The 26,971-nt window shown below is 41.8% G+C and overlaps 1 protein-coding gene across 2 annotated transcripts in view; it reads right to left on the bottom strand.

The window, feature by feature from the left end:
• Positions 1–26,971, bottom strand: part of ADAMTS17 (ADAM metallopeptidase with thrombospondin type 1 motif 17) — a 1,053,865-nt gene that overhangs the window by 393,806 nt on the left and 633,088 nt on the right. For both annotated transcript variants that reach the window (XM_086958065.1, XM_086958066.1), the window contains exon 13: positions 23,950–24,116. In XM_086958065.1, the coding sequence (XP_086814191.1) occupies positions 23,950–24,116 (167 nt within the window). The remainder of the gene's footprint in view (positions 1–23,949; positions 24,117–26,971) is intronic.

Below are 26,971 nucleotides of genomic sequence, written 5' to 3'. Positions count from 1 at the left end.
GCAAGATCTCTCCCAAGTCACTCTCACACGAGGCACCAGGCATGGTTGCCCACTCTCGCCCTTGCTGTTCATTATTGCTATGGACCCCATGACGGGCCAAATCCAGGAGAAACATATCCACCATGGGTTGAGGTTCCACCGTAGGCCACTTATGACCTCGTATTATGCCGACGATGTTATGCTGTTTGTGAGAGAGCCAAGGGTTAATCTCTCTCCATTGCTGCGCGAAGTAGTGCGATTTGGAGTATACTAAGGACTCACTATAAACTGGACTACGCCAAACGTTTTTCAGTTGACCCCGGCCATCATCTAGGTAGATATAGATTTTCTATTATGGTGTTGCACTGTCCCCCCTAAGTATCTAGACGTTTTCCTGCACTGTAGTGCTCCTGAGGTGATTCGCCTCAACAATGGGCTGGCAATCGACAACCTCACAACACAAGTTCAGTAATGGATGAAACTCTCTCTCTCGATCTCTGGTAGAATCGCCATTTTAAAAATGGTGGTGCTTCCACATTTTTTGTATCTTTTTTTAAATATTCCCATTGCGCTCACTGCAAAATTCTTTCACACATTACGTGCCTTGCTTATCCGGCTGGTATTGGCAGGCAAGCAACCGCGTATAGGGTGGAACACACTCGTCATGCTGTATAAGCTTGGAAGGTTGTGGTCCCAGATTTCTATTTGTATTATCTGATCGTTCACTTTACATATTACTGGTATCACATGGACACCAGGCTGCAATATTTGAAACCAGAAAGCTCCCATGTCCACCCGAAGTCGCTCTCAGTCATACTGCCACAAGGGCTGCCGCAGAACCCTGATGAGATCCAGACATTGCCTACTGCATGCTGGGCATGGTCCAAACTACGGAGATACTTACATGCCGGATTCCTGTACTCTCCTCATATACCGTTAGCCAATAAACCTTGGCTACCCCCAACAACTAATGCACTCACCAAAGGCACTCTGTCTCGATATGGGTTGCGTACTGTAGGTGACCTTTTTAAAAGACTCGCAGCTAGGCACTGTGGGAGACCTAATTTCAAGTAAGGACGTGTAATATATGGATAGATTTATCCTAAACAGAGTGCGCATCTCCCTAAGTGATGCACTCCGAGCCATGGCGACGGAGCCAGCGGATTTCTCATTGCTTACATGACTATTACAGCACTAGATGGGGTGCAGTTAGTATCACAGCTTTATCACACATCCCTATCCCACCGTCCAGCTGTTGGAAGCAAAGGACGTCAAGCCTGAGAACAAGACCTATGATTTCCACTGACAGACCAAATATGGTTAAATTGCTGCAAACAAATGCGATATGTATTGAATAACCACCGTCATAATTTAGTGCACTTTAAGTACCTGCACTGAGCGTACATCACCCCACACCTTCTGGCCAAGAAGGATCCCAGCACACCATTCTCATGTATCAGGTGTGCAGCTGATCAGGTGGGGTTTTCGCACCTGATCTGGAGCTACGGGCCAATATTGATATATTGGGGAGAGGTCTTCCAGCTCCTGTCCCTGATGGTAGAAAGCACCATACAACCTACACCACTGATCACCTTGCTGGGCTACGTTAAACCTTTGCAGAAAGGAGTACAACAGTTTACTGCCATTGCCCTGCCCATTGCGAAATAACAGATCTCATTACATTGGGGTAGTGCCCGTGTCCCGACAGCAAAAGCTTGGATTCGCAACCTGATATATTGCAGTACCATCAGTGACGTGCATGCCACATTGCAACCACCGACATAAAGATATCTAGCAACCTCTGAGAGCTTACCTGCAGGCATATCCACTAGAGATTGACTAGGGGTTCTGTGCAGACTTCGACCTACCGGGCTCTCCTCGGCGGTGCAGTGGTGGGATGTGAACGGCCTACTATCCCTTGGAATCGCTGTAGTGACATGTCTACCGGGAGGAGGGGGGATTTGTCCGCACAGGCTTAAGCATGTTTATGAACTTGTAACGTGAATCCTGAGGGTGGGGGTGGTTATAGTATAGAGTGTGTCCGCATTGCCTATCTCACTGAGCTATGGCTGTTCAATACTGATACCCACCGACGTAGTGTTTAGCACGGTGAATGGTTGTGATAACAACTTCTCAAATTGAAGAGGAACTCTTTATCGAGTTTTATGTTTAATTTACATTGTTTTGTTTACTACATTCTGAGATGTTCGAGATTTAGCCTCTCGATGGATGCTGGTATTGTACCTTTGTGCACCACGAAAATCTAAAAAACAAATAATAAAAAAAAAGGATGTCAAGAAAGGTCGTTGGAGGGGGCCTGAGTACAGAACCAAAAAGGAGAAAGAAGTTAATCAGGACAATACAAGGATTTGTTGGAGGAGTGGCATAAAGGGTCACGTGGCCTGTGACCCGACTTGCCCAGCAGGACAAATACGCATAAGGTGTAGAGAAAGAGGCATGCAATCTAAATATGGAAAATAGTGTGAATGTTGTGCAATCAAATCAAGATTGCATAAAAGCTGAGGAATTGAGTGAGAATGGAGCGTAGAGGCAGAATTAAACTGCTCACTGAGTAAATGATTGAGCAGGGAATTCATTGAGAAGTGCTTGAGAGCCCTTGCAACTCTCTTGTGATGGGGATCAAGAAATTGAATGGGAAATCTGGAATAGTGCATGATCTAAGAAACATCATAAAATTGTCATCTTTTGTTGTCCAGTGGTCCCAAATCACACAGTAATTTTGTTCTAAATTCCATCAAATGCAGAACGGTATAAAATCACTGAGTTGTGGCAAGTGGTCTTCTCCATACCTCCCCAGGGAGAGAGTCAGGCCTTCTTTGTATTTCATTTCCAAAATAAATTTCTCATTTGATGTAGAATTCCATAAGGGAAAATTGAAAGTCCTTTAATTTTAAGTCAAATCCTAATGAAAGATCCAGAAAACATAAGGTTGTCCAGAAATTCAGTCATGGTGCAGTATATTGATGACAGACTATTCGCATCCAAGACAAAAAAGACTGTACACTTGACACAATTACTTTGCAGAATCACTTAGAAGACAGTGGTCATAAGGTTTCCCCAACAAAGATGCAGTATTGTTAAAAGGAAGTAATCTATTTTGGTTATCACATTGAAAAGGATGCAAGGAAAGTCTCAAAACAATGTGTTTCGGCAATTCTGAAAATGAGTACTCCTACCACCCAGAGGGAGCTGTGAATGTTCCTTGGAATTGTTGGCTACTGTTGTCAGAAGAATAAAAACCGTTCTTTGATTGCAAAACCTTAAATATGGTTGACCCACAGTGATATAAAGGACAAGGTGCCATTTTATGAAGAGTGTTCAGAGGCATTCTGGATATTAAAGTGTATGAAATGCACTCGCCCATGGAATGCCTGACTACAATTTGATGTTATTTCTTTTCTGTCATGAAAAAAGTAGGTGTACATTATCGATTCTTACCCAAAAGCATGGTGGAGCCATGCTTACCTGTCAGCTGTATTGGATCCAGTAGCTGTAAAATGTAAATGTAAATGTAGTAGTACTTGTATAGCGCACAAATCACCCATGAGGCATCTCGGCGCTTGAACTCATACCGCTGTGGAACTCTTCCTGGCTTTTCCCTGTGAAGTGCCCACTCCTGGGCACCCCCAAGGTGAAGCCAGGCATCCTAGCGTTGTTGGGGCCGTTGTGAAGATTAAGCAAGCTATTGCCCAGAGTTGCAGAGTGGGACCCATGAATTAGAATAGGAACCGAGGCGAGAATGATCAGGTCGGAGGAAATTTAGCACAAGACCCGCCAAGGCAGGAATTGAACCCTGTCCCCGGGCGAGACCTCTACATCGGGGGCTGCCGCTCTAACCATTGAGCCACACTTCTCCACTAGTTGTAAGTCTTCCTGGTTGTTTGAAATCAGTTGCAGAGGTTTACATTGCAACTGAACAGAGTGAATGAATAGTGATGGCCCATATTATAATTGTATATGTTCTACACTCAAATGAGATCCTATTGACGCGTATAAGAACTCAAAATATGACAGTCAACTGACCACATATGAACAAGCAATACAAGCAACAGAAAACATCTTGATTAGGAGGTGTAACTCCTTGAATCCAGCAACATTGGCCGAGGAAAACACGTCTTGTAAAACAACTTACAAAATAAAACATTGTCATCAAGAGAAACTAAAGCCAATCAATGAAGAGTCTGCATTAATTGGTCTAGATTCAGAAAATAGTGAAAGTGAATTGCCAGTTGCTAAAAGATCAGCAGGAAAAGAACCCCAAATAGAAAGCATGTATCACCAAATGGATATATCTAGCAATAGTGTTTGAGAAGGAAGAATAGTCAGAAAAAGAGAGCTAGAATCCAATCCAATGTTGTCAATACACTTTTGAAAGTGAACCTGAAAGTGAATGAGAAGAAGAAGAATCACCTTGAAAAATTGAAAAGACTGTTAAAGATTAACTTAATGGTGAAACATACAGCAAATTTTAAAAGAAGAAATGCAACAATTTGAGAGCATGAACTGAAATGAATTTTAAACAAAAAAGAATATTTTTTATTATTCTTATCAAAGAAAAGACAAAAAGAAGAAACCTACTACTGATTTAAAGAAAATAGTTAATTTAGATTTTTGGACCTTAACAATAATTTTAGTTTTTTAGTTGCAATAGAAAATGGAGTACAGCAAATGCTGTAAAATTATTTTAAAAATATATATTAAGTAGCTGGCTTGTACCTATTTTCTCCGGTAAGCTGCACCTCCGCAAGAGTTGAATTAAAGTACACAATGAAATGAAACCTATTACACTGACATATAGGGAAAGTTTAGTTAGTGGATTTCAAGATAATGTTTATGCTAAAACATTGAGAGAATGTTGCGCTGATGACTACTAAAACCTGCTTTGTATGTATGTTTCTTCCCTCTTCTGTAAGGAAAGGTTCAATCCTACAGACCTTTCCATTTCCTATAGCCCCGCATGTACAGTGTTTGTTAGTATATATGTTTTGTAAATTAATTTTCCTCTCCTTACTTGCTGGATTTCAACATCTTGTTGAAGGATTTGCCTATCGCTGAAGATGGAAGCGTTTATAAGTGCTTGAAATATGAAAAATTCTGAAAATAATTGTGCAAATTGAGCACTGTGCACAGGCTTTGTGCATTCATTAAAAGTAAAGTAAGCGAATAGGTAATGCAAGCTAGTCTATTGACCCATGCAGTATGCTTCAGTGAAAGGAATTAAATGTGAATCACAATCTGACAGCTCAGTGGAGGAAGCTTGCTGAGCAAAAATTTACTCAATGTATGTATATTATGTATGATTGTTTGGGGAAAAACAATAGTCTGTCTTAAAGGCCAGACCTAAAAGAACTGACTTACCATTACTTTCCAAAAAGATGAAAGAATGAAAGGCATCACAGTAATAATTTGACTAGTATTTTAGCAATTGCATTAATGGGGAGGCATTCATCCATGCTACAACAAGAGTTAGTTTATTTATTTGATAACATAAGTATTTTTATCGCCTCCTTCAATGTCAGCTCCTGTGGTGTAATTTAAAAGTTGGGATACACCTTCAGAAACACGACCAGAATGACTAAAATAGGGTTGTCCAATGTAGATCTGGTAGGGTCAAATCAATGCCAGATTTTCAGGATAATCACTGTCTTTTTAAATGAGACCCATTTTGATTACTCTGTTTATTCAATAAAAGACTGTTATCCTCATCAGGGGGCTAGACTTCAATAATCTCTACCCTAGATCAGTTTAATCATAGAGCCACGTTTTTAATTTCTTTTTAAAAAGTGTAGGGGAAGATTCATGCCAAATGTGAGCAAGTAGGGTATTCCATTCTTTGGATGACAAGTAATTAAAGGCCGAGCCATCCAACTATCTCCAATGAATGTGCAGGACTGCCACTAAATAGACCTTAGAAGACAGCAGAGTCTAAGTAGGAGAATAAGGTACAATGGAACTCTTAAGGTATCCTGGCCCCATGTAAAGATCTATGAGTCAGACAAAGTGCCTTATAGCGGCCCCTTTTGTAGACAGGTATCTAGGTGAGTGCCTAAAAGTGGGAAGGCAAATGCAGTGTTGGGCAGGGCAGGTTTAGAATCAGCCTGTGATATTCCTAGAAACAAAGAGTCTTGATAATGCAATCTGAATATTACCAAGGCTTGGACCACAGTTTTCTAGGCTTTGCTGGGAATTACTTTGAAAATCATGTAAAGTAGTTTTTGTATAGAAAACACGTGTGTGTAAATTTGGAGATTTGAGAGGCCATCAAGTGGTAACTATCAGTCATAATACCCAGATTCTTTACATCTGGCACTGGGGTGGGAACAGCATACAAGTCCGATTGCCACTATTCGGCATTCCAAAAAGAAGCATTTCTTGCACAAAGGAGAACCTCCATTTTATCTGAATTCAGCTGGAGACAGTTGGCATGCATCCATCTAGTCACTAAACTCATGCAGTCACGAAACTTAGTCTGGATAGGTAGAAAGTTCTATCAGAGATGTTAACAATGATATGCATGTCTTGTGCGTAACATGACAACCAGACCAAAACAATGCACCAGCTCTGCCAAAGGAATCATATAGAGCAGTGGTTCTTACATTTTTTACTTTTGTGGACCCCCACGGAATCATTATTGGAATCCAGGGATGCCCACTGAGTCATTATTGAAAGCTGGGGAATCTTTCAGCTTTAGCAAATTCTATGATTTGAACCTCAGAACAATACACAGATGTCTAGAAACAAGTATGTACCAAACAAATGCTCACATGTTGAAATATTTTGTTTGATTCACAATCAAATATAGAAAACGTTTTCAAAATGTAATTTTTTCCTTGTTTGTACATACTTTATGGATTTTAATGTATTCATTTTAATAATATGTAATTTTGTAAAACAGTCGCGGCCCCCTAAATAGGCCTTGCAGACCTCCAGGGGTCCTCGGCCCACTGGTTAATAACCACTGATATAGACAGTAAAATAATAATTATGAGGGTACCCAGAAAGAATGGCAGTTATTGTAGAAAAGAGAAAGGAAAAATAACCGAGTGGACTGCTGGTAAGAAAGAAAGCAAGATGGTTAAGTGTCTGATGACAAATACCAATTTTGAACCACTGCTAAATAAGAATTGCATGGGAGACAGTGTCAATGGCTGTGGACCAGAGGGGCTGAGCCACCGTGGTACAACATTTTCCATTAATTGCATGTAGCTGCCACTAGTGTTGATCTGGTGCTGTTATTTGCCCGAAAACACGACTCGGAGAAATTCAGAAGATTATTCTCTTCCACATGCCTACGAAGTTGCCTATTATTTGCTTTTTCAATCATCCTATCAGTCAACGCATGAAGGAAAATTGGGTTATAGTGAACAACGAGATAGAGTTCAGTTGATGGTTTCTTTATAAGGCAAAGGACCTTCCACAATGCCGGGACCTCTGCAGTGCAGACGGATAAGTTTCAAAAAGCAGTCACAGGAGTAGCCAAGAAGTTCTCGGAGATTGCAAAGACATGTCCATGACAAGGATCAGAGGAAGATCTAGACTTTATTTCAGTAAAATTCTAATCTTAGCTGGGTTACCTGCAGTTAGAGAAGCTCCAGGTTCCTATTCTTTGAAGTTATTGACTAACGTAAAGATCTCTCGTTGAGAAATGCAGATATGGGGGTCTGCCATTGGCCAACAATGGGGAGGGTTATAAAGGACGTTCTTTCTTTTTTTTCATCAGGCTGCTCCAGAAGAGCTTCCCAATCAGTCAGATAGCTTTTTTTTTTATTGTAATACTATTATGATGATGAGCGTGCGGGATGCGTTCAAGTCATTGCAGTAAAAGTGTAAGTTAAACGAGCCCATGGGCTAAGTTTACTTTCACTGAATCAGTGCTCGGGGGCATATCTCAGCCTCCTGAGCACTGATTCGCATGGGAGGGATATCGTTGGAAAGGGGAGAATCTCTTCTTTCCAATGGTAATGATGCCCAGTGGATTCCTGCTTGACGATTTCCACAGTTGAGTACCCACTAGCCACCAAGGATAGAGGGAGCGACCCCTGAGACAAGGGCGTAAGGGGAAATGTATTATTTCAGTCTTTCTACCACCCCGGAGGGAAGATAAAGGCAATTTGATCCAGATCGACACCCCCCCCCGGGTGTGCAAGTAGCCCAGGATATACCAGGGATGTTTTTTCCTATTAAAATATAACAGTAGGGGCTGCCCAACATTGGCATGACCATACCTCCACCCCAAGTAAATTAGTAACAATCAGTAACTGCCCCCAATCTAAGTCCACCTGATGCCAGGGAAAGTTTTTTTGAAAATATAGGGGCGGGGCAGCTCGCCCTGGGCATGGCTATGACCTCACAGCAACTAAATGGGACAGAAGTCTTTCTGCCACTCTCCGGAGGGCAGATTAGAGTAATTTCCCCCAAACTCCCCGCTTGGAGGGAGAGGGCAGAAAGCCCATTAGTCACCAGGGTTTTCTTTTAAATGAAATACAGGGGTGTGTGGCGCCCAGCATGGGCAAAGCTATGCCATAACCCCAAATAAATGAGACAACAGGCTTTCCCCCCCCCCCACCCCCTCGGAGGGCAGAAGGAGGTAATTTCCTCCGATCTGCCCCTGAGGTGCAGGAAGCCCACTATACACCAGGGATTATTTTCAAATGAAAATATAGGGGTGGGTACTGCCGAGCATGGACTAAGCCATGCCCCCACCCCAAGTAAATGGGGCAGCAGTCTTTCTGTGTCCCCCTGGGAGGCAGAAGGAAGTAATTACACCACATATGCTCCCCAGTGGGGCATAAAGTCCACTAGATGCCAGTTTTTTTATTTTAATATAGGGGTGGGGCATGGCCATTTCCGGACACCAAGTAAATGGGAGCAGTCTTTCTGCCCCTCATGTGGCACAGGGGAGAACAATTACCCCAATCTGACCCACAGGAAAAGCCCACTAGACACCAGGCTTAAAAAAAAAAATATGTATGTATAAAACAAATATAGGGCGGGAGGCTCTCCAGCATGGGCATGGCCATGCCCCCGCCAAAAGTAAATGAGGCAACAGTCTTTCTGCCCCCCGGTGGGGGGGGCATATGGGATTAAATACCCCAGATCTGCCCACCAGCGGGCAGAAAGCCTGCTAGACGCCAGGGAATATTTTTCTTTGAAATATAGGGGTGGGGCTGCCCACCATGGGCATGGCCATGCTCCCACCCCAAGCAAATGTGGCAACAGGCTTTCTGTTCCCCTTGGGGGCAGATTTTGGTAATTAACCGGATCTGCCGGGAAGGTGGGGAGCAGAAAGCCCACTAGACACTAGAGACTGACTTCATGCAATATTTTTTGGGGGGGAGAGCCCGCCCTGGTAATGGGCCCGTGCTCCCCCCACCCAGGGTCCAAATAGACTTTCTGCCCTTCCTGGGGGTTGGATAGAGTATTCACACCCAAAATGCCACCCCTTTCTGGGGAGCAGGAACCCCACTAGCAAACAGGCACTTAAAAATGCCACAGAAACAAACAAAAGGATAGGATGAGATTGAGCCTTACCCCTACCCCAATGGGGTCAATAGTGTATTTCTGCCCCCTTTGTGGCAGATAGGATGCTTCTTCCAATAGGGGAGGTTGCCCCAAACTTGCTCCTGGGGAGGTTAAGAAGCCACCTGACACCAGGGATATTGCCTTTGTGGCAAAAGTAAGTAGTTTGGGTGTTGCACTCTGACATTGGTCACACCCTACACCAAAAGAGATAAACTGCCCCCTCCACCCCCACCCCTACCTCACAGGAGCAGGAGGAAGGTGTGCCCTAGGGGGCAGAAAGCTCATTGTTTGGCAGGAATATATATTTTTAAATAAACTAAGAGGGTGTGTCTTTCCCATCCAAACCACCCTCACCCTAAAACCTCAATGGTCTTTCTGCTCCCCTGATAACTAACAAGAATGCCAGTACTGCGCAACAATTCAAGAACTAACAAGGGCAATGAGCTGAAAATCTCTCATTTCCACAGACCACTCTGTCAGTCAAGGTTTTATCAAATCAGATGAGTTTATTTTTAATTTTTACTTTTATTTTGAAAAAAGATTTTGGTAATATTATAAAACACGACAAAATAAATATAAAGCTTTGACTTTAGTCCAACATATTTATCATTAATAAAATGGGGGAGAAAAAAGGGCCTTTGTATTGAAAATTTTTAACAAAAGCAGGAATTATTTAAGAGTGAGAAAAAACGGGGGAGGAAGAAATGAACACTTAGAACAATCGACTTGTGTACATGAATTGACGACAGACAAACAAGGGATAGTGATGGGGGGATGAGAGTGGGGGGTTGTTGTTAGTGAAGGCCTAACCTTGTTATTTTGAATGTGTAGACCAATCTTGTGCAATTTTGTACTCTAAATGTAAAACTATTGATGGTCTATTCTATGATTAGGACTGAATTGCTGTACTCCTCCATTGAGTGAATTAGGTTCTACCTGCTAATATAAATAGGACACAAGCAGGGCCTTCACTAAAAACAAACCCTGCTGCCACCCATGGAAACTTACCAATCACAACCATTTTTAAAAACTAGACAGCCAGGGGATTCCGGGGTGGTATGCCTTGCATGTATCCCCCAAGGTTTTCTCACAGATAATGCCCTGCAAACCTCAAATTTTGCCTGAAATCATGCATTTTCCTTAAATTCCGGCGATGGAAACGTACAGAATCTGCTGAAATCCACAACATTTCTATCACCCAGAATTGCTCCACTTGTGCTGATACAAACGCGGCACCACTTGTGTGGTTGGTCCTAGTGGTCGCGACAGGAATGTATCAAACTGAGGTCAATGGGAGTCTCCTCTCAAGGGCTTGATCAGTTTCTGTTTTGGGCACTAAGCCCAGACACACAAGTGGTGCAACACTTTTATCGGCACAAGCCGGGTAACGCTGGGTGGATGGTAGGAATTTTGTGGAGTCCTGTGCATTCTGAAAGCTTCCATCAGAGAAATGTAAGGAAAATGCATGATTTTAGGCAAAGTTTGTGGTTTGCCGGGCATTGTGGGTAATAAAATATGATGGCCTCCATGTAAGACATGCCATCCTGGACTCCCTGAGGTGTTTAATTCTAAAACAATGTGCAGGTTTTCTAGTTTTCTCTAGGTGCCACTTGAGCTAGGGCCTAAAATCCACAGCTACCCACTTTGCTAAAAATGGGTCAGTTTCAGTTGGAAAATGTGATGTTGCATTTTGGGCCTTTTTCTATTGCGTGTACTAAGCCTACCGACACAAGTGAGGTTCCATTGTTATTGGAAGACTCTGGCGAATGCTAGGTGAAAAATTTCCATTACAGAAATATGAGGAAAATGTGTTTTTTTTTTAAAGTAAACTTGTGAGCTATGCAATTCACCCACCCTACATTCCCCATAGGTGTCTAGTTTTAAATTTTTTACAGGTTTGCTAGGTTTCTCTAGGGGCAGGCTGAGCAAGGATCCAAAATCCACAGCTATCCACATCGGAAAAAAAGAGTCATTGGTGGTGGATAAATTGGATGAGTCCATGTGTTTTGGCCCGTTTGCGGTCATAGGTACTAGGGACTACTCACACAAGTCAGGTAACATTTTTATCAGAAGTTATGTGGGAGCATCGAATACCAGAACGTTTTCTATTACCAACTGGATTTTGCTGCATTTGTGCTTCCCAAATGTAAGCCAGTGTGTAAGAAATAAGACATTTTGAAAAATACAAAAAACCACTGCTCCTAAACCCCATATCTTGTGCCCATTTCAGAAATACATAGGTTTCCTTGATAACCATTTTTCACTCAGCACATTTCACCATGTGATTTGTCTATACTCGGTGCACAATAAAAAACATTGTACGATGCAGCTCAGTTGTTGGCTCTGGGTAACTTGGAGACCCTACAAACCAACCAGGCCAGAATGGCTTAGCGGCTGTAATGGTATATTGCTTTTGTAAATCGGCCATCATGCCAAAAAGTTACAGATGAAAACATTGTCACAAATTTCAGTGTTTTCCTACAAATTTTCAATATGTTTTTTTTTAACTTAATTTTGTTTGGTAAAATTTTGTGATATCTACATAAATGACTGCTTGCTAAATTTGGAATTTTGTCTACTTTTAAGACATCTATAGCTTTCCTGGATCAACCATAGTTTTCACACTGGTTTCCACCACAAGCTAGTTGAGAGCACAAAAATAGGAATAGTGGGCTACCTCTTGGAAAATAACAAAACTGTGGTTAGAAAAATGTTTTTTTTATTCTTAATGTTTCTGAACACTTGGGGTATGGTGACATTAGCACAGCAAATCGTTTATTGATGCCATTTTAGGAGAAGAAAACCCCAGATACTTTTATCCGGAGCCCTTTTTTCCTATTTTCCCCCAAAAACTCAACATGTTGCTCGTTCTTTTTAGGGGAATCCACAAAACCTGGAGACATTTGGAATCCACAGGATGTTGGAAAAGGGACGCAGGTTTGGCGTGGATACCTTTTGTGGAAAAAAGTTATGGAGCCCTAAGAGCAAACTACCTCAAATAACTAAGAAAGGGCTCAGCACTTTGGGGAGAAAGGCCCAGCAGTTAAGGGGTTTAGACCGAAAGTAGTTAGATCTTTCCACATGTATTTAGCTTGCCCATTAGATGGCCTTTCAAAATGATAATTCAGATCTTGTAACAGCAGAAAGTTAATTCATGTTTTTACATAAGGTAGGAGCTCGAACAGATTAATATTAAATGAACCACTATGGTTGAAGTGAGGCTGAGGGGGGTTTATACAAAAGTGCTCCTACAAATGTAATAGCAGAAAAGACCTAAAGATTAAAAATCATAGTCTACCTCTTCAATAGTTGGTGTATTGATACACTGCGCATAGACTGCTTTGATGCGGACACAAACGGCAGGAAAAACATCTTCATCATCAATGATTTCACCACACCTCCTGCCGCCTCCAGCAACATCATCCCCTCAAAAGACCTTTTCAACAAGCTCTTAGAATCATTCTGTAACAAAATCACCTCCACATATGCCAAATTTGACCCTCAACAAGACCCCTTCACCATTGCAAATCAACTTCTCATCCAGGCCGAAGAACGAATCGCGGATACAATGAAGATTATACACTCGGGCCCCATCTGATCCTTGCCCCCCCACCATGCCATCACAAAAGGACTACTATTGATCAGCAAAGCACTAACACCCATCTCCAATGCCTCCAATGACTCAGACATATCCCCTAGAATCCTGCAAATATGCCACCATCATGTCACTGGTCAGGAAATTATCAGGACGCGCTTTCCAACTACAAATTCATCTCCCTCCTTCCATACCCGGCAAGGGTCTTAGAGAAATGAATCAACCAACGCCTAGGCAACCACCGGCTCTTCAGGCACTACGGATTCAGGCCCAACTATAATACAGAAACAAAACTCATCGCTGCCACAGACATCTGCATGATCCTTGACTTGACAGCCTTCATTCTCCTCAACCTCTCTGCAGCATTTGACACGGTTACACATACCATCCCTATCATGTGCCTGCATGAGATTGGCATCTAAGGACCTGCTCTCTGCTGCAAACACAAGCTGTCAGTCTGGTACCTTACTCCTAGGAAGCCTGCAAACAAATCTGTGGAGTGCCTCCTTCTGGCCAACGTCATCTGCGCACACAACATCAACAACCTCTCCTATGTCGACGACATGCAATTCATTCTCACCATCTCAGATAGGACTCCGACACAAGTTCACCGTCTCCATGACCAAAGTTGCTGACTGGATGAAAGTCAACTGTCTGAAGCTCAACACCAACAAGACAGAATTAATGATCTTCAGCAAGAACACCTCACCACAGGACTCCAACTGCTGATCGGCTAAACTCAGACTCACGCCCAGCACCCACACCAGGAACCTCAAAATAATCAACAACAGCAGACTGTACATGGTAGTACAAGTCAAATGACTCCTAAGCAATATTAGAAAAAGACATCACTCATCCCTAGTCACCAGCAAGTTGAATGACAGGAAAGCCTTCTAAGCCAGCACCACCAAGCACCCCACTAAAAGACTACAAACCATTCAGAACTCAGCAAACAGACTATTGTTCAACCTATCACACACAACTGTCATAACACCACAACTCAGGGAGCTCCACTGGCTTCTGATACATGTATCTCCTTCGATGAACCACCCGGACACCTATGCTCCGAAGGATTCCTACTTTCACACATACCATTCATGCACAGAACCATCCATGCACTGCTGTGGACTGATGGACACATTTCTGACTAGGTTGCACAGTTATCCGCGGAAATGAGACATCACCTGCTCAAGGTGAAGTAAGATTTGCCCGATCCGTTTCAGAGCCCAAATACCCTTTTTGTGTTTAACAGACTTTATTAATTCCAGTGTATACAGCAAAACCAATACAACGTAATCTAATGAGAAAGAATCATCAATGAACATGCTGTATTAGCAACTTTGAAACAGCCATTAAAGTCTTTATAATTTTATGAGGAAGGAATAAAGACAAGGCTAAATACCCTTTTAATGATGGAGGCATGGTCAAGGTGAGAAAAATAAAAGATGTTTCACCTAGTTCTAGGTGGACTGGACGTACCTGTACTCCTGTTGGTGCAGGCACACAATGACGTTTTGAAGGAAGGTGATGGTTTGCACTCACAGAACAAATAGACTGAAGAGGACACTGCAGGGCAGGTCCGGGAAAACGCCCCTGAACAACATGACCACAGACCAGGTGGAGAAGCAGTGACAGCACCCTGCATGCTTTTGCAATAGTGACACTTAGAGAAAGTGTCCTAGAACTGAGTGACAAAAAGACACTCCATATTTATATTTATCACTTGTGCAAGAATGCATAGCATAGTACAAACAATATTTGTAGTCCCTTAATTATGTGTATGCTACCTGTATTGCAACCACCAGATGACTATCCCCTTGAGTACATGAGAAAGTAGGAAACGTTTTAGGACTTGAATATTGCTGGATTTGTAGAGAGTTTGTCAGACACCTCAGTGATCCTATTGGATTATATGAAGCACCTGTGCCTATACAGGATTATGCGCAAGGGAAAGGATGTCTTATATAAAATGCAACATGAGATTGCGGAGAAGGAAGGATAGGATGGTACCCACGTTGTACTTTACTACCAAATATTCCGGCCCAATATCGAGTGTCACCTACAGTGGAAAATAGTGATGAGGAGAATAATGTTTTTGTATGTATTAAGCGCTAAGTAACCCAGCTTCCTGATACTTAGGATATTTAACAAGTAGCAAGTGCCCTAACATATTGGAATTTGATAATACCAGGGGTAATTGGAATATAAGGGACAGACAGTAAGTATGAACCGGGCCACCGAGGTCCAAGGGAAACAAGTCAACTACACTTTACATTTATGGAACATCACTATAGAAGGGGAGACACTGTGATAACTCTGATGGTTTTCTACATCACCTGTTAATTGAGAGAGAGAATGATTATGCGAAAGCACCAAATGTGATTTCTAAAATTTTAGAATATAACCTACGGTCATCTGGGTGCTCTTACATGGCACCATGGGCAAATGTTACACTTATAAATTCAGCATGGATTGATTGCAAATATAATGATTAATTTCAAAACACTTTCCTTGAGGGGTTGGACTTCTTCTCAGTAAATATCACACACTGGACACACAGTCACAGGGAGGTATGTATTTAATGTGTGGCACAAGAGCATACACGGTGCTTCTCCTTCACTGGGAAGGTATGTGTGCTATTTCTTATCTTACACCAAACTTTTCAGTCGTACCACACATTGCAGCCTATGAGCTATTACATCTGTGGAGTTTCAATCATAGGTATAAAGGTAATATACATTTTGAGCTAATGCGTATATTGCTTCCTGTATATGGTGTATATGATTTGGAATTGGCCCTTGTTAACACGTCTGCTGAGCTAGCCATAGTGTTTAACTCAAGAAGAGACGCACTTCAAGAATTGCAGGTGGAAATTAATTCAGTGGCTGTCATGACTATTCAATATATGATTGCGCTCCACCTCTTAAGCCTACAACAAGGAGGATTCTGTGTTTTACTCAATTCTTCCTGCTGTTATTTTTTTTAAATAAAAGTGGAAACATAGAAAGGGATATTGCTCAAATAAGCAGGACATTAAAATGTTCAGAGGAGCAAAGAAAATTACTGATTCTTGGGACTGGTCCTGGCTATGGTCTTGGTTACCCACAGGATGGTTAAAATACATTTTTTCGAGCACAGTTAGGTATTTTTATAGTAACAGTTGTACTTTTGTGTTGTGTTCTGTGTTGTTGCTCCATGGGACAGCAATTGTGTAGTAAGGACATCCTTTCAATTTCTGCTGGTAAAGTTCTACCTCCTACAGATCAGGAGATAGCCTACAGATATTATAGAATACAACACACAAGGAAATATTTGAGTTAATGGCTATTGACATATAGCTTATAAATATATTGAATACTAATACATAATTTGTCTATGTTTGAATAACGATTACCTCATAGGTATATCTATGTGCCAATATATGCATTTTTTTTAGGCACCGGGTTAAAGTCCTCAGAAGCTGTGTACTTTATGCAATATATTGTTACTACTATGTTTCATACCATATATATTTTTACACTGGTGTAGGATATAAATATCATAAAGAGGGGATTGTTGGGAATAATATATATTCATATGTATGTACTAGATAGATAACACAGTTCCAACTCTCAAACCTACTGAGCTATTCCACTTCTGCCTGCACAAAGCTGCCTGGAAAGCAGTCTCATTCGCAGTTCTCATTCTAACACTGAACATAGGCTCCCAGGCTGACCTTCCCACATGGCTTCCTTAAGAGGTCTCCAGGGTTATTGCCATGACATTGGGGTGAGGTGGGTTTGGATTGGAGTGGGTTGGATTAGAGTGGTCTGGGGTGGACTGGATTGAGTGTGGCGGATTGGTGTGGAGTGAGGTGAGTGCATTGGCAAAGATTGGAGTGGGGTGGATTGAGGTGTACTGCACAATTATGTGTTAAAGCATCATTTCAGAAATTACACATAAGAAAGATACAATGTTGCTTTGCAATAACATAATCCTCATCTTTTTAGAGCAGCACCCACGATCAAAACATAAGAAATCATGAGTGCAAAGTGAGGAAAGAAGACTTGCCAAAATAAAAGAAAGTTAACTATAGGAAATGAATCTTTGCAATTTTGTTTGTCCTGCTGGGCACATTTTTCCAACCACAAGCCTTCTGTTTGAAGGGCACTAAAAGTTAAAAAGAACAAAATAGTACCTCAATCCCGTGGCGAGCAGCGGAAGGGCATGGATTAAATTGAATCAATCAGTGCTTGGTCCCTGCTCCAGAGTGGGATGGAGATGATGTTAGGCCTGCCTTGATGACTTACAAGGCTGTAAAGATCAGTGCCAAGAAAGCCAACAATTGGTAAGCAATAGGCTGGCTCCGGGCCCTTTTCTGTATACAAGAATGTCTCGCAAGCAGGAGGCATGCACTAGCATATGCTCTCACAGGCTCAACCTTAAAAATGAATATCTAGGCAGAGAAAAGCAACTCTAAAAACCTTTGAATAGTAATATCTGTAGAAACAGATAGCAATAAACGTAGACCCTAAACTGTCCAACACCTATATTTTAGGAGTTATGAACCCCAAAATGGTCTCATTGCTTTCCTACAGTGTAAAGTAAAAATCTTTGAGGCTGTTTTTCTAAACTCCTCTCACTGGCTCAGTACTATTACTATTAAAATAAAATTCTTACATTTAAATTTACAAATAAAATGTTAGGTTATGTATTGATGAAATGGTATTTAATAGCAAGATGTGATAGCGCAGCCTCGCACAAATGTCTCTGTGTTTTAGTTCACTGTACAACATGAGGAATAGTCTCTCGCTGTTGAGCAAAAAAGTAAATTCCAATTGTGTTGCCAAATTAGAAAATGGTAGGTAGGAGCTAAGTAGAAAGAGTAGGCTGTTGCGGTTTCACAATGTTTCCCTTGGCTCCTGGTGCTCTGCATTCGCCCTCACCAATAGTAGATGGACAACTCAATTGACTGGGACCATAACACAAAACTAGCTTCTCTTAATCTTGCCTTAGTAATACTGGATCTTCATGAAAAAGGAATACCATGTGCAATACCACATAGCAGTCCACACAGGTATTCCCAATATATAGGGGGTTAACTCTTTATTGTATGGAACTTGTGGAATGTTACCACATGGCAATTATGTGTACAGAGTTTGCACACAGCCACTATCATGCAAATTGTTAAAAAGACCTTACTATAGGCTGCCAAGGGACTATATATTTGATTTAAGAGCAGGTGGGATAGGGGCACTGCTCCAATCATTGGTGGTTCACGTTTTAAAAATCCTGCGGGGATCGCAGTGTTTGGAGGTTGAGAGCAAGCCTGGCTGCAGAGTGTGGTATGTTTTGGATGCTGCTGGTCGGTTGAGCATTGATCAATGTGAAAAAAAGTTACAAATATAATATCACCAGGGAGACAACGGTAATTATGAAGCACACAAATTTTAAAATGAAATAACAAAAATGTTATATTTATTAGGTATATATACTCAAGCTAAAAACATTAAAATTTATAGCACATAATAAAAGAAAATACAATATATAACCAATTCTAAACAATCAATATAATACAAACAATCACACCCTTAATTCATAAAACAGTGGCGGACACTAGTAGTCCTCTTCGACGCGCGTTTCGGCGTTTTCACAAGAACGCCTTCTTCAGGAGCCACATACACAGTCAAATATATCGTTCCCAATGAGACCTGGAACATGTGTGGGAAGGGTTGTCCTCAGTAGGGATAGCTGAGGGTGTTCGAGTTCTTTTGATTGAAGTCAATCGTCTGCTCAGAGTACTAATGCTCTGTATAGCGGCGAGTGTGGTTTATTATCTTATGGGCACCGTCATTCGATATCCAGGTGCTGGTGTATTTAACCCGGTAGTTCCTATTCCACGACTGGTATTGCTGCTTACGAAATGTAACGCTCGTTATTCCTGATATATAACTGCGCAGTGATTAGCATACAGCGAGATGATACCAACGTTCCGCTCGATGTATTTACTTTCCTTCACGCTTATAGATTAAAAAGATAGAATTTTCTTGGGCCGGCTTCGATGTAGCTAATCGACTTCAAGCGGCAAAAGGGTCACGGCTCTGTTTGTGTTGAGATTCTAAAGATAGAATTTTCATAAGCCGATTTCCGTGAAGCTAATAGACTTCGAGCGGCAAAGGAGTCACGGCTCTATTTCTGTTGCGATAATGAAAAGAGCATCCGCGGGAACATCAACCTGCGGGAGTCACGACCGATATGTCTGGTGGCGTCCCGCAGCCGTTGGAGGAGATAATAGCAAGATGTGATAGCGCAGCCTCGCACAAATGTCTCTGTGTTTTAGTTCACTGTACAACATGAGGAATAGTCTCTCGCTGTTGAGCAAAAAAGTAAATTCCAATTGTGTTGCCAAATAAGAAAATGGTAGGTAGGAGCTAAGTAGAAAGAGTAGGCTGTTGCGGTTTCACAATGTTTCCCTTGGCTCCTGGTGCTCTGCATTCGCCCTCACCAATAGTAGATGGACAACTCAATTGACTGGGACCATAACACAAAACTAGCTTCTCTTAATCTTGCCTTAGTAATACTGGATCTTCATGAAAAAGGAATACCATGTGCAATACCACATAGCAGTCCACACAGGTATTCCCAATATATAGGGGGTTAACTCTTTATTGTATGGAACTTGTGGAATGTTACCACATGGCAATTATGTGTACAGAGTTTGCACACAGCCACTATCATGCAAATTGTTAAAAAGACCTTACTATAGGCTGCCAAGGGACTATATATTTGATTTAAGAGCAGGTGGGATAGGGGCACTGCTCCAATCATTGGTGGTTCACGTTTTAAAAATCCTGCGGGGATCGCAGTGTTTGGAGGTTGAGAGCAAGCCTGGCTGCAGAGTGTGGTATGTTTTGGATGCTGCTGGTCGGTTGAGCATTGATTCCAGCATAGAGTGCATTGCCATAGTCCAGCTAGCTGGTAATGGGCATAGGTGAAGATTCTGCCAGTGATGGTGGGGAGCCATTTGAATATCTTCTTGAACATCTTGAGTGTGTGGAAGCAGGAGATGGAGACTGCATTCAGTTGGCCGGTCATGGTGAGTTGGGTTATCAATTACTATTCTGATGTTCCTTGAGTGGGTTACTGATGAGGGTGGAATAAAGCTCAGAAGGTCACCAGGTGGAGTTCCATAGCAAGTTGTCTTTGCCAAAGAGGACTACTTCCATTTTGCTTGAGTTGAGCTGGAGGCAGTTCGCTTTGATCCATACGGTAGTCTGCGTATTTTATGTCTTGTTAGAGAGGCAGAGTATGAGCTTGGTATCATTAGCAAAGGATATGATGTTGATTTCGTGGGCACGGGTGATGCTGGCGACAGGGTTCATGTAGGCATTGTACAGCGTGGGCCTGAGTAAGTATGCTTGTGGAACTCCACAAATGAAATTGACATTGTTCGAAGTGAAGACAGCCAAGCTGACCTACTGGGTGCGGCATGGCTTTTGACACAAATCCCTGTGTACTAACCTTAGTAGACAGGTATTTGTACTAAATATTAACGCTTCCTCACATCAGGCATAAGGGAGGAGGAGAGAGCAATCATTAGTTCTTTCTTTCACCTGTAAGTGTTTTTCTGATTCAAATAGCCCAAAACCTCATGGGTTATTTGTTTAGCAGCCGAAGACAGGATATATTGCATGTCTCTAGTTTAAAAAAAGGTACTACGGGCCTCATGCATAAAGACCTTTCGCGATTGGAAACCCTACGATTTGCAAAAGGGCTTTTCTTTATTTATCTTTTAAGAGTTAGAAAATTCTTTCCAACTTGTAAAAGGGTTATGAGACCCTGTGTGAATTGAAAATAAGTGGGGGCATAAAAGGGGAGCCCCCTTTTACTTACGGGCTGGAGAGGCATGTATTAATGGTTTGAGTCTGTATTTATAGCCTCAACCCATTGATCAGATAACCACACATAAAAGGGGGTGATAACTGTCCACTTTGAACCCATTCCTGTTGGCAAATTTCTAAAAGAGTTTCATGGAGAGTTGGCTGAGACTTTTCAAAACGACAGATTTTTATTTTAAACAGTCTTGTTTCCTTTAAGAAAAATGAGCTGTATTAATTTTTTTTTAACTATTTCAACACAATCACAAACATCATGGTCAGATATCCCTTCAGGCCACCATCCCAGTGATTGTGGCCAATCGCAGGGAGCTGCAAATTGCGATCTGCCTAATGAACACCCTGTGACCCCTCGTGACGTGATTCTGTATTTTGTGACCTGACCTATGATCCTATGGGCCTCACTGGTGCTGCGAGTGTGCCAAGCAGTGAGAAAATCTTGAATCAGCAGGTGAAAGAGGCTCTCCTACTGGAAGCATCTAGACTGCGAGTAAGAGGTAAAGGACAGCGAAAAGGCTGGAGGTGGCCATGTTTATTCAAGAAGCATGTGGCAGCCATCTTGGAACGGGATAATTTTAGAGTGAATAATAAGGCACTTTGCAGTATGACCTGTTTTCCTGCATGTGCTGCCTAAGATGCCCAACCACATGAAGAGGGAGATAAAACAGACTTTTTTGCACCTAAAAAAGCATCCGGAAGGCAGCAAGAAAACTGAGAAGAAAGGATGCATTCTTTCTACATCTCTCTTGGGGACTATTCACCCACTGAAATTGGCAAGTCGGACAGCCTCCAATGGACCAATGGTAAATCATACAGTGAGAGTTACATGTGAAACACTTCAAGGGTCTTTCTTCACTTTAGAATGCAGGCTGTCCCAAGTGAAGAACACCATACAGGCAATTCCTGATAACAGCTCACTGGAATTATGTGCCTTGGAAGCATCAGATTTTGCACCAGGGTGGTCTAAATTATGTGGCAAGAAAGGCTGAATCTGCAGCATATTTCTATAGTATTACATTATTATTTTGTCATTTTTACACATGGTTATACTGTGCGGGTAAATATTTCACTTCATTAGTACCAGTTTAACAACCAGAAACAGAAATAGGCAACTCAAAGGTGACCAGCTAACCTTTGAAAAGGGCCTTCGCTGCTCGCTAACACATGTTGCCATGTTTTTAGTAACTTCTGATCTGATTGAGCTAGAAACTATTTTTTTGTTTAACTCTGTAGATTATGCAGTAGGTGGTGGACTATTTAGCAAGTGGGGCAAATCCATAAATATGCAAAAAAATTGCAGCCTCAATATCACATAATTCCACTGGTCTTGCTCATATCGGGAAACATTTTCAGATAGACATCCAAACTGAGAAAGATAGCTTAGCAGTAGCTCAGAAACATTATGGATCCCTTGACTGCAGACGGGAACTACTGGAGAACACTGCAGTAGGTACAAATTGGTGTATTCTGGGAGTATCTGAGGACAAAGGAAAGGGTGATCAGAGTTCTTTCATGACTTACTGGATCTCTGACCAAATACTCCACTAGAGGTCTGACTGGGGGTGAATGGAGAAGTGTCAGAAGGAAATCATCCAGACTGGGCTGAACAAAATGCGGTGCAGATCATTTCAGTATGTTAATTCTGAGAAAATAGACTTGAGATCTGAAGTGCTTAAGGTAACTAGGCACAAGAAAGCTTCAATTGAAAGGGAAGCCCATTTACTTTTCCGAGGCTACAGAGAAGAGGAAGAGAGACACATATTACTATGGGCGTGCATAATTTGCATTATTTAGGTGAAATATACGTAATTTCTTAAAAAATAAATAATATGTATATCATGTGAAATATATTTAGCCGATATGTTGTAAGATACAAGTAGGAGACTGATTTGAGAAGAGAATGTCTTAATCAAAGAGAATATATGTTGTGGCAAGGAAAAATGTCTTATTTGAAGAGAACATACCTTGCGGGAAGGCATTTTCTTCTCAAACCAGTTTACTGCAGGCAAAAATGATGAAAGAAATGGTGAAAATCTCCACACATTTCACGTAATGTGAAACTTGGAAATTATGCAAGATTAAGCCAGCATAACAGAAATGGTGGGCAGGCTTATTTGTTAGCATTATATCTAGAATTTGAGTCAAGAGTTGCACTACTGAAGTTAGTTCACGCTTCTAAACTGAGCATGGTCTGCACAGGTAAGATACACCTCGTCGAGCTGTCAGTGTCAGATGATGAGTGTGACTAGTTACAGTTATGCTTGGCATCTACAGAAAATTGTGTAGGGGATTGCTGTGACATAGACCTTGCTATACTGGTGGCCACGTTGATGGTTGAATCCAAAGGCCCACAGCAGTAACCTCACTACAGCCACCAAGCCCTCGTTCATCAGAGCCGCCTTCTTACACCTTTTATGAGTCATAATTTTCCTTCTTATGTATTCCCCCTTTTATCCATACTTCTATGATTTTTCTCCCTCTCAACTTTGGGTCACTGTATTGATGGGATTGGGGTGTATAGAAAGAACAGCCATACATAACAAATGGGGACTTTGATTTAAGAAGCTGATGACCTTCAACGTGTTATGAATGGGGATGAGTTGCCGGATTGTGCAATTGTGGTAAATTTGAAGAGCTGAAAATAAGTCTCACAATGATATGTTGACAGCTTAGTACCATTGCTACATGTGATGTACTTAATATGTTTGTCTTTGAAAATTAATAAAGCCAAAAGAGTAAATAAGACATGTAATCATTTTTCTCATATCTGTTAGTACAACCATGAACTTCTCAACTATTTTCACTCACCACAAATAATATAGCAACAGTCTACTATTCACAATACATGTCTGGAGTAAATATCTCAGAAAATAGTTTCTCAACTAGGAAGAACTTATACCTTCATATATTGCAAAGAAATAAACATGCACATCTCAAAAAATCCAAATCTGAACTTACCGTCCATCACCACTGCTGTCAAAAGGCTCTTCTTCCTGGCAGTGGTTCGGTCATGGGTGTGGCACTGGTGGTCCCTGAAGCTTGAGGTTTCCTTCGGGCAGTGTGAGTTCTCACAGACTGCGTGCTCCACGCTTAATCCTGGGCAGTTCTTACCCCCTGGGCCCGGCCTACGTTGGAGAGAAAAACAGAGACTGGCTATTAACTGGGGCCAATGCCCCACTGCATGTGACCAGGATATCATGTTTCAAGCCACTGGCTTTGTTTTCACAAGGAGGGTTCCCAGACAGTCGGGCAGGAGGTAAGCATGAGCGAATTTTGCGGATCTCGCGTTCGCGAATTTTGCGGATTTGCGGATTCGCAATCCGCAAAATCCGCGAATTCCCGCGAATTTGCGGATTTTTTTTTTTTTTGTGTTCGCCCGTGTTTCTGCCAGTTCGCGAGGGTTTTGTACACTTTCGCAAATTGCGAACTTACCTGTCGGGTCGCAAGTTTCGCGAACTTGTTGTTTCTACGTGTCCAGCCTGTTTGGGACACTCTTCTTCATCACTGCCACTCTCTGTCACCACTGCCACTCTCTGACTACTCATGCCACCCTCTGGCCCACCCATGCCACCCTCTGTTTCATCACCACACCCTCTGGTTGTCCAGTGTACATTATTTTCGGCAAAGCAAAGCACACCTTCCCTGCCTCAAGTGACCTGAATTAATTTGGGGCTGATTCATGTGTCACAGAATATTTTTTTAGCTGGCACCTGCTTCCTTAGTGCGCCCTGATTAGTGATCTTTTGCACTTGCTAAGTGCTTTCATTGTTGCAAAATTAGTTACAACACCTGCCCTGCCCCAACTGACAATAATGAATTAGGGGCTGATTAATGGATTTTAACTTCCAGCCTGGCTCCTGCTTGTCTCCCTTAGCTGTAATTCAGGACCTTTGTGGCATATGTGTAACTATTCTGAGGTTCAGAGCAGGGTCACATACTAGTTTCAACTGGCAACTGAACTCTGGAGGGGCCCCTCAGGAAGCACTCCATGAAATGGCTACTAATGATGAGCCTGAACTTTTGAACCTGGTAAGTAGTTACTTTCAGTTTTGCTAAGATCGTATTTCTGCAATTTTGCACTTATTCGCGGGGCGCGAACTCACGCGAACAGTGCGAGCAGTGCGAGCAAAATCCGCTGCTCGCGGATTTGCGGATTTTGCGGGAAATTCGCAAATCTCGCGGATTGCGGATTTCCCGAAAATCCGCAAAATCCGCGAGCGGAACGGATTTTCCGCCCACGCCTAGCAGGAGGGCCATTTGACTTTTTCCATAAACTCAAAGATGGCCTCCGATTTGGAAATGTTAGTATTTTGCCATCTACTACTGCTAGGGATTCTGGCTGAGAGTATCTCAAGAAGGGAGAGCCTCAGGTCTATCTAGATGAGCCTTCTCCAACCAGTAGCCTGTGCGCTTGCGGTGGCTCTCCAGGTACCTATAAGTAGCTCACTTTTGTACAGCCTAGCCTACTCAAATAGAAGCATTTTATTGGCTGAATCAGTATATGTATACTTACATTGAAAAGTGTATATTCAAGATGAAAATATACTGAAATTTGTAGAAATATGGCTGAATTTTCCCAATACATTTACAGCTGATATTCGAGTGATAAATCATACGGCCTTGGGAAGACCTATTGCTAATAATAATCCCTATTTTTTTTTTACAATATTGCAGGCAACTATCCCTGAAGCACTGAGGTGATCGCTTAAATGTAAATGTAAAAAGACTTCTGGTAATCATATATATATATTGGCCACTAATGTAATCTTGTCTGATGTGGGCATTATTACAACACCTATAATATTGGGATGATTTTCCTTAAAAATTGGTGCCTCTTATTACTGAAAAGGTTGGAGACCTCGATGTAGACTTATGAGAGAGCCTGTTCACAACCTAATGTGTTGTGAGAGTTGTAGTATTGGCTTGCTTCCATTAAATTGTAATGAAAATGAGAGAGACCCCTTAAAACCAAAGGAATAGGGTGCAATAAGACAATATCGGAAAGAAGGTCTCCTTTGGACTACATTCTAAGAATAACTTCTACTACTTACCACATCATCCGGTGCTCACTATAATCACACGAACTCAAAACCACTTCTCATTCGCCATACGCACGAGGGTAATACCATAGTAAACCCAATGTCAAAATACCACATTATAAAAATAGATCTATTTATTAATGATTATGTCAAGAAAGTATACCAAACAAAATACAAATTACTTGTTTAGTTAAAAACAACCTAATAACTGTTATTTAAAAGACTTTGTTTGTCATAACACAGAGTGGAAAATGTGCACACATTGTTATTAATGTTTATCTGTATCAAGATTAACATGAAGTCTATAAAAAATTAATGGAGCTACAAAACAATAAACAAACATTACAACCTAACGGAGAGAGTACACACAAAAGACAATACACGTTTATTATGGTTGTTCGTTGCAGAGCCATGTAATAACTTCCTCAAACCTTTAGCATAGGGTTCATTTGAGCAGCATGTCTTCCAGCATTACAGTCTCTAGGGGTGGGCAGAATTTGACTCAGCAGAATTCAGCGGAGTTACATAAAAACTCAGGGAGATTCTGCTGATTGGCGGAAGTAGGCATGTTGCGCCACCCAAGCTGTGATTTAGTGCCAGTAGCACGTTCCACAATGAAAAATCAGTGTGAATGGCACCACGCGTTGCGCCACAGGAAGCAGCTACTTGAGTTGATTTTGCTAGCACTCGAGTAGATTTTTTACCTAACCGGCAGCTTTCTGACTGCTAATTATTGTGACCACCCGTGGACGCCCACATTACAAAAACCTCACCGGATGTCCATCTAGCAACTGGAAATTGCGCTATGGAGTGCCAAATTTTGCTTGCGCTCGCCAACTTACAGTTCTGGCAAAGCATGCGAGAAAAGACTCCGAGTTACAAGAATAACGCGTAGTCGCCAAAATTCCACTAATTCTGCAGGCGGTACTGAATATTTACCC

The sequence above is a fragment of the Lissotriton vulgaris genome, chromosome 2_1 (assembly GCF_964263255.1).
Source record: "Lissotriton vulgaris chromosome 2_1, aLisVul1.2, whole genome shotgun sequence".
Taxonomy (NCBI): Eukaryota; Metazoa; Chordata; class Amphibia; order Caudata; family Salamandridae; genus Lissotriton; species Lissotriton vulgaris.
This window is presented reverse-complemented; position numbering and strand designations above follow the sequence as displayed.